At 48.8% G+C, this 8,927-nt stretch overlaps 2 protein-coding genes across 4 annotated transcripts in view; one reads left to right on the forward strand and one right to left on the reverse strand.

Annotated features, from left to right (window-relative positions):
• CUNH19orf47 (chromosome unknown C19orf47 homolog) overlaps nt 1-5,636 on the reverse strand; it is a 26,696-nt gene extending 21,060 nt beyond the window's left edge. For all 3 annotated transcript variants that reach the window (XM_029556586.1, XM_008853994.2, XM_008853993.3), the window contains exons 1-2: nt 5,503-5,636; nt 1,662-1,783 (exon numbers count right to left, since the gene is read on the reverse strand). In XM_029556586.1, the coding sequence (XP_029412446.1) occupies nt 1,662-1,706 (45 nt within the window). In that variant the 5' untranslated portion in view covers nt 1,707-1,783; nt 5,503-5,636. The remainder of the gene's footprint in view (nt 1-1,661; nt 1,784-5,502) is intronic.
• A 179-nt stretch (nt 5,637-5,815) lies between these two features.
• Nucleotides 5,816-8,927, forward strand: part of Pld3 (phospholipase D family member 3) — a 27,961-nt gene continuing 24,849 nt past the window's right edge. Inside the window, exon 1 of the mRNA XM_008853996.3 lies at nt 5,816-5,941. The gene's annotated coding sequence lies outside the window, so the exon portion shown is untranslated. The remainder of the gene's footprint in view (nt 5,942-8,927) is intronic.

Below are 8,927 nucleotides of genomic sequence, written 5' to 3' on the forward strand. Positions count from 1 at the left end.
CAAAAGATACTAGCAGCAATGGAGTCTTTTTCTGGACATAAGTATTGAGAAGGAATCTGAAAATGTCGTGTGTGTGTGTGTGTGTGTGTGTGTGTGTGTGTGTGTGTCTACGTAGTGTAGTATATGAACACATATGTGCAGGTGCATGTACCCATGCACATAGGCCATCAAGTGTCCTGCTCTATCACTCTCTTCCTTATTCCTTTGAGACACAGCCTCTCCCTGAACCTGGACCCAGCTGGCAACCAGCAAGCCCCAGAGATCCTCCTGTCTCTCCCCCACAGTGCTGGTGTTACAGGCACATGCACCCTCGCCCAGCTTTTTAGGTGAGTGTAGGGGATCTGAACTCAGGTCCTCAGGCTTGCATAGCAATCACTCAGCCACTGAGCCTGTCCCTAGCTCAGAAATGTCTTTCTCACATGATGATGTAATGCTACCTGCTGCCCCCCCTGCCAGGCACTTGCCCTGAATCAATACCTTCTTCTCCATCTGCTCTGACCTCTCACTTTTCTCCGATCCCTTCTGCCCTGCGTAGCCCTGACACTCTGTTCTCTCTCACTCTCCTCCACGCCCCCAGGGTGCAGAACGCTCTGGTTCTCTGCTCTCACCTAACTTCTGTTCACTGCCCCATCCAACCGGCCCTGCTCCTGGCCCATTTTGACAGTGTAATAGACTAGTTCAGAGGAAGGGCTCTGGCTGGGGATGGTGGCATGCCTATGGTTCTCAGCAGAGGGGAGGTGAAGGCTGGACCACCGAGAGTTCAAGATTAGCCTCTGCTACATGGACATTCTCACAAAGAAAAAAAAAAGGTGCTGAAACTGAACCTCAGGGTTCAGACCCAGTTCTGCCACTTACAAGTTTTGTGGCCTCCACCAGCTGCTTCACCTTGGCGTCCTCATCTGAGAACAGGGTGGTGCAAACTCTTTTTACCCTGGAGGCCTGCAGCACAGGCTGTATGATTTTCCATGTCTGAAGGCTGAGCACAAAGACAAAGCTTGCGCTTTGCTAAGTGTACTGGATGTGCCATGCCTGTTGTCCCCCCAGGCCTCCTACCTGGCTCTCTCCCCACTAGTCTCTGCCAGCCTCTTAGATTTTCTTTTGTTTTGTTTGAAATGTAGTCTTGCTATGTTGCTCAGGCTGGCCTTGGATTGCATCTGGCAATCCTCCTGCCTCAGCCTCCAGAGCTGCTGGGGCTACAGATGCACGGCACAGCACACAATGGCCTCTCAAGTTTACCGCAGGATGCCACCTGTGCCTGGAGAGCCTCTCCTGTCCTCCTGCCATACTCTCCTTCCCCATACGTGGGTATGTCCAGCTTTGTGAGGCTTTTCCCAAGGACCTCAAATGTGGGACTTTCTCCTCTACATCAGCTGGTGTTTCTCTTGCCCTTCTCTGGCTTCTGCTCTATCTCTGCTTGATGACTATGACCATGGATGGATGGGACTCCACCTGCATTTGACACACTTAGACCCACTCTCCCCTCTGGATAACACATGATACGACAGCTCTGAGAAATTCAGACAGAACAATATATCACACCAAACACCAACTAGGCACTAGGTTGGAACTGAGCATCCCAAAGATGTTCCATTCTTATCAACTAAAACCCACTGACTCAGCAAGGAAGAGTCACTTCCCAAGTTTCACATCAAGCAACTGACCTTACTGAGATTCAAAAACAAGTTCTCCCTGATTCCGACACCCATGGAGCAGGTCCCTCTGAGGGTTTAGTCTGTACCAGGAACTGAGGATTGCCACATCTCAGCTACTTCTCATAATGAACCTGGGGAAAGTGGAAAAATGAGCAAAGAAAAGGAAATTAAGAGAGAATGGCAAGTCCAAGGGCACAGCAAGTAACAGCAGGGCCAGGACCTGAGCTCAAGCCACATTCTGGTGAATGTTGAATGAAGGGCTGCAATGAAGCAGGCACAGCCAGTCTGTCTTTGGAAGGCCTCCATTAACACTAAACAGAATCCCCCATGTATTCCCCCCATAGCAGAAGTCACTGCTGGACTCAATTCCAGCTTCCTACCACGATTTTTTGTGGTCTACTTGCTGACACTGAGTCTCCCTAAGTAGCCCAAAGCTGCCTCAAATTCACGATCTTCCTGCCTCTGCCTCCCAAGTGCTAGGAAAACAAGGATGTACCACTACACACAGCTGCCTTTCTCTACCATCTTAAAAATCCATCTCTGCACTGGAAGATGATTCAATCAGTAAAGCACTTGCTGTGTAAGCAAGAGGGACTGAGTTCAGATCCCCAGCACCCACATAAAAAGCAGGACACTGTAGTGCATGTCTATAATCCCAGCATTGGGGAGACAGCAACAGACCAGTCTAGTCAAATGGGTGAGCCCCAGGTTCAGTGAGAGACCCTGTCTCAAAGCATAAGGCATAGACAGGCATGGTGGCACAAGCCTTTAATCCCAGCACTTGGGACGCAGAAACAAGTGGATCTCTGTGAGTTGAGGTCAGCCTGTACTATAGAATGAGTTCCACGCCAGCTGGGGCTACAGAGGACATTGTCTGAAAGAAAAAAAAAAGGTAATAACGATAATAATAATGCATAGACCAAGCATGGTAGCACTCAGGAGACAGAGGCAGGAGGATAGCTGTGAGATGGAGACCAGCCTTGGATTGCTACATAGTTCCAGGCCAAGTGGAGTTACATAGTGAAACCTTGTCTAAAAAACAAAATCAAAACCAAATACAAGGGTTGGAGAGGTAGGTCAGGCATTAAGAGAACTTGCTGTTTTTCCAAAAGACCTGGTTTTGATTCCCGGCACCCACATACCCACATGGAGGCTCTGTCACCCTCTTCTGGCCTTCCCAGGCATGTACCTCTATGTACCAGTGTACATACAGATAATCAAAATACTTACACAAATAAAAAATAAAACAACAACAAAAAATGGTAGAGTGGAGCCAGGGGTGGTGGTGCACACCTTTAATCCCAGCACTCGAGAGGCAAAGGCAAGGAGATCTCTGTGAGTTCAAGGCCAACCTGGTCTACACAGTGAGTTCCTAAAAAAAAAAAAAAAAAAAAACATAGAGAGTGATTGAAGACATTCAACATTGACCTCTGGCCTCCATGTACATGTGTATATACAGGTGCATCCGCACACATGTGGGCATACACACAAGTACATAAAGAGAGACATAAAGATAGATTAAGGGGGCTGGAGAGCTGGCTCAGCAGTGAAAAGCACTGGCTACTCTTGTAGAGGGCCTGGGTTTGATTCCTAGCAACCACATGGCAGTTAACATCCATCCACAACTCCAGTTCAAGGGGGATCCTCTTCTGGCCTCTGCGGCATTGCATGCATGTGTGCACTTACATGCAGGCAAAACACACATCAAATTAGAGACAACTCAGCAGTTAAGAGCATTGGCTGCTCTTGCAGAGGACCTGGACTCACATGGCAGCTAACAACCATCTGTAACTCCAGTTCCAGGGGATCCAGCAGCCTCTTCTGACCTCCATGGGCAGAGTACACAGGTGGTACACTGACATACATATAAGCAAAACACTCATACAAATAAGTAAATTTTTTTTTTTTAATTTTAAAAGAATGATGATTACCTAACCTGCTGGCATACTGCTGTAATCCCAGTCCTTGGGAGGCTGACACTGGAGGACTTTGAGTTCCATCCCAGTCATGCTACATAGCAAGATCCTGACTCAAAAACCCAAAGGCTGGGAATGCAGCTCAATGACCAAGCATTTGCATGGCATTTACAAGGTCCTGGGTTCCACTGCTGGCACTGAGGAAGGAAATGGAAAGAATACCTCTTTTTTTTTGGGGGGGGGGGTCTTATTGAGAGAGGGAAATTATCTACTCTTAAAGGTGCCAGAGCAGGGTTTGGAGAGATGGCTCAGCAGTTAAGAGAACTGACTGCTTTTTCAGAGGACCCAGGTTCAATTCCCAGCACCCACATGGTGGCTAGGAACCATCCATAACTCCAGTTCCAGGGGATCCAACACCCTCTTCTGACTTCCATGAACATTGCATGACATGGGTGCACTTACATACATGCGGGCAGTACACTCACATAGATAAAATAAAAATAATAGATAAAATACTTATAAAAAGAATTTGGCTTAGAAGGGTCTTAGATATCTCACAGGACAAATCTGGGGTCTGGTCTGAACTTCCATTTCTAATGATTATGTTTTAACATTTATTCGTTTAAAAGGTGCCAGAGCACGATGGCTGAGTAAAAGCACCAGCCTCCAATGCTCACAACCTGTGTTTGATCCCCTGAACCAGGCAGTGGATGGAGAGAATTGACTCCCTAAAGTTGTCCTGACTGCCACACTCACATACACAAAAAATCAATATAAAAAAATTTAAAATTCAGAAAAAAATTTAAAGGTGTTAGAGAGACTGAATGAATTAAACTCAAAGCCCACACAGCTAAGCCTGGCAGGCAGCAATACACATTAAATTAAATCTGTACTAAATTAGGAACAGGGTGACACAGTCATGGACCTATGTCCGCTGCATGCCAGGTGTGAGTTGGGAACCACACAAAAGACTATTTAACCCGGTGTGCTGGCATGCACCTGTAATCCCAGCACTTGGAAGGTGGAGACAGGATCAAGAGTTCAAGTCCAGCCTCAGCTACCTGGCAAGTTTGAGGCTAGCCTGGGCTACATGAGACCATGCCCCCCCAAACAGAGAAGACTATCTGATGGGCTGCATAGCAACATGTAACTATATAGTATAAATTATCTCATTTTCAAGTATCTACCATCTACTGCCTACAATTGAACAGACTGCTCTGTTTCTATTGTCTCTCAGGTTAAATTTTCCCTCTCCTGGCAAGCAGTGCTAGCTTCCCATTAAGATAATAAAATGCAAAATTTCCTCTTCAAATTGAGAAACATGCAAGTCATTTTTCAAGACAAAGAAAAATCTCTATTTCAGGTCAGGAAAGGGGCAAACCGCAGAACCGGTTTCCCAACTCCAGGTTTGCCTTTTTCTAGTTTTCTCAGCGCTTCCTCCCTCCTCTACTCGGGTGGAATTCCCAGCTCCACCCACAGACTCAGAATCTTTACAGTCCCCATCCTCTGAGCTCTAGGTTCGTCAGGACTTGACATGCTCATTATCATCAGAATCCGGACAACGAGCCTACTATCAGTTCTCGCTTCAAAAAGGAAACTGAGGTTCAGAGAGCTTGTAAAGACACAGGCCCGACTCCACTCAGGGATGCTGGGATATGGTCCCAAATCCGCAAGCTCAGGTGCAGGCTACAGCGCTCACAAAGGAACGTTAACGCGGTGAGCCCTGAGGCCAGCCGCGACGTGCACGAGCTGCCTTCTCATTGGAACCCGTGAAGTGGGTGCTACCGTAGATTTCGGGGCCCCCCCATCCTAGAGAGGGGGAAACTGAGGCTCAGACAAGGAAATGGCTCGACTGTGGAATCGCACAACGGAGCCGCCCCCGCAACGCCACCTCCACGTCCTGCACAGTCCCGCCGCCCGGGCCCGCGCCTCACCTGGCCCACCCGGCCCGCACCCTCGCGCCGCCGGGTCGCCCTCCCAGCCGTGCCAACTGTCAGACACTCCTCCCAGAACCTGGGCCTGGGAAGCAGTCCCCGAACCCCCGCCCCACAAAAGCCCGGTACGGAAGTTCCGCCCCCAAAGCCGGAAGTAGGTTTGACCGGCCGCCGACCGCTCTAGCCCGCCAGGCCTCCAAGCAGCGAGTAGGCGGTGGAAGTGCGGTCACATGACCACGTTCAGCCTCTCAGGTGCCTCCCTCCGCCCCGCCCCTCCCTAGCGAAGAGCGCGGCCAATCAGAAACGCGAGGGTTCGCCCGCCCCCTGTTCCGCAGTCGAAGCCCAAGTGCGCCTGCGCGCAGGTAGGGCCGGAAGGCGGGGCCCCAGCCTTGAATTTGCGTGCTGGGCTGAGGCCCGGAATGGGAGACGTGGAGTGCAGGTATTGTGCGATCCGCAGGCGCGGCGCCTCGGCTGCCCTCCCTGTGTCACCCTCTGGTCTGTAATGCATCTTTCCATGTCGTCCTTAGTCCACTCAGGTGGCCCATTTCTTCTTAGGTCGTATCCCACTTAAATCACCACTCCCCTTCTGTCGCCATCGCTTCCCTTTCGTCGCCATAGGTCCCTTTTATTCTTTTTCATTACCCTTAAGTCTTCGTTGCAGCCAATATGTGCTGTCTCCTCTCTTTATTTGTTTAACAGGGTTTCATGTAACCCAGACTAGCCTCGAACTCGCCCTGCAGCCCAGACTTACACCTGCCTCAACCTCTGGAGCGCAGGCATTACAGGTGTGCGCCCCCTGCCCTGGGTCCAGAGTCTTTTTAAATTGTCATTGCCTCATGTCACCCCACACCCCTCTTTGGTTGTCATTTGTCCTTCATAGAATCTTGTTTTCCCCAAATCTTTTCATAGCCACTGTTCCACATCTCCTGTCACATCGCCCTTGGGTCTCCATCCCTCCCAGTGGACCTGACAGTTGCCATCTGTATCTCATGACCCCAGCTTTCCAATAAGGAGCCACCCAGTTTTCCCCACCCTACATTGCCCACCATTCACATATTTGCCCTGTATTAGATATTAGAGTCCATTGTCTAGGGCGTGCCAGGATCCCAACTCCACCCTAAACCTGTGGATAACACTGGGTGCCAAATCTTACCTCTTCAGTCCCAGCTTCCTCTGTAAAATGGACACAACGGCCAACAAGGTGATCCATGCCTGTAATCCCAGGGTTTGGGAGGTGGAAGCTGGAGGATCAGAATTTCAAGGCTATCCTACTGTATGTACATAAGGAGTTTGAGGGTCAGCGGGCTCCATGAGACCCTGTCTCAAACAAACAACAACAAAAATGGACACAATAATAATATCAGGGAAGAGTGTGGGGAGTCTGAGAATTTGAGATAGAGTCTCTTGTAACCCATGCTGGCCTTGAACTTGATATGTAGCCAAGGGTGCTTTGAACCCCTAATCCTCTTGCCTCTGCCTCCCAAGAGCTGGGATTATGGGCCACTATGCCAGCCCTGAAAATTTGTTCTTGTGATATGCTCAGCATAATTTCCTGTTGCTTTGAGGCTAATATTGTTACTATGTGACTCCCATCTGTGTCTCTATCACCACTTCCTCAAGATTGTACCCCTGAGGTGGTTCAGTGGGCCAAGTGCTTACTTGCAAACGTGATGATCTGAATTTGGATCCCCAGCACTCAGGTAAAAAGCCAGATATGGCAGTGTATATCTGTAATCTCCTAGTGCTGAGGAGGCAGAGACAGGCAGATCCTTGGAGCTTGCTGGCCAACCACTCAAATCCATTAACTCCAGGTTCTATAAGAGACACTGCCTCGAAAATTAAGGAGAGCAGAGTAATCCTAACTCCCAGGACGCAGAGGCAGGAGGATCTGTAGGAATTCAAGGCCAGCCAGGGCTACATAATGAGACCCTTTATCAGAAAACCAAGAAATACTGGTTGTGGTGGTGCACGCCTTTAACCCCAGCACTTCAGAGGCAGAGGCAGGCAGATCTCTGTGAGACCAAGATCAGTCTGGTCTACATAGTGAGTTCCAGGCCAGTTCTGGCTACAGGGAGAACCTCTCTCAAAACAAACAAAACATACACATATATATATATATACATACATACCAAAAAAAGGGAGGGGTGGACCTGGAGAGATGGCTTAGTAGTTAAGAGCACTGACTGGTCTTGCAGAGGGATGCAGGTTCACTTCCCAGTGCTCACATGGCAGCTACCAATGGTCCATAACTCCAATTCCAGGGAATCTGATGCCATATTCTGGCCTCTGCAGACATTGCATACTCATATGCACTTACATGCAGGCAATACACTGATATATATATAAATGCCGGGCATGGTGACACACGCCTTTAATCCCAGCACTCAGGAGGCAGAGGCAGGCAGATCTCTGTGAATTCAAGGCCAGCCTGGTCTACATAGTTCCAGGACAGCTGAGGCTACAGGGAGACCCTGTCTCAAAAAGACTGAAAAAAAATTATATATATATATATGTATATATAAATTTTTTCTGGTCCTGCACCATATATATAAATTTTAATTAAGAAAATGAGTGATAGAGGAAGACACTTGATATCAGCCTCTGGCCTCAACACATATGTGCACACACAGTCTCACATACCTGCACATACATGAACACATACACACAAATTGTACTCTCCCCAGCCCTGAGCAGCACTCATTACCCCATAGTGTCTGTGCACCCCATAGTATCCCAGCACTCTCCCACCACAGCCACACCAGCCCAGGACCTCCACGTTGCTGTCACCTATCCAACACTGTCTTTATGAACCCAAAAGGGTGGCCCATGGGCAAGCATCAATGGTTGGGAGGAGGGTTGTTTATTTGGTTTTTTGTTGTTGTTTTGTCTTTTTGAGACGGGTTCTCTCTGTAGTCCCTACTGACCCGGAACTCAGTATGTACACTAGGCTGGCTTTGATCTCACTGACATCTCCTGCCTCTGCCTTCTGAGTGCTGGGATTAAAGGCATGTGCTACCATGCCAGACTGGGTTTTTTGTTTTTTTTGAAACCAAGTCTCATGTAGTCCTTGCTGGCCTTGGACTCACTATGTAATCAAGGATGACCTTGAATTCCTGATCCTCCTGCCTCCGACTGCTGAGTGCTGGGATGAACAAGCATGTACCCCACATCTGGCTTACCTTATGTTTTCACCCCTATACTGCAGGTGTACTGAGGCATGGAGGGGGATAAGCCACATGGTAAGGTCATGTAGCTCTTTAATTAGTAACTGTATATATGACCAGTGAGATGGCACAGTGGGTAAAGGTGCCTGGTGTCAAGCCTGACGACCTGAGTCTAATCCCCCCAGGACTCACATGGTGGAATAAGAGAACTGACCTCCACACACAAATCCTGGTACACCCCAAAACACACACACACACACA

The sequence above is a fragment of the Nannospalax galili genome, unplaced genomic scaffold (genome assembly GCF_000622305.1).
Source record: "Nannospalax galili isolate Female #2095 unplaced genomic scaffold, S.galili_v1.0 scaffold886, whole genome shotgun sequence".
Lineage (NCBI taxonomy): Eukaryota > Metazoa > Chordata > Mammalia > Rodentia > Spalacidae > Nannospalax > Nannospalax galili.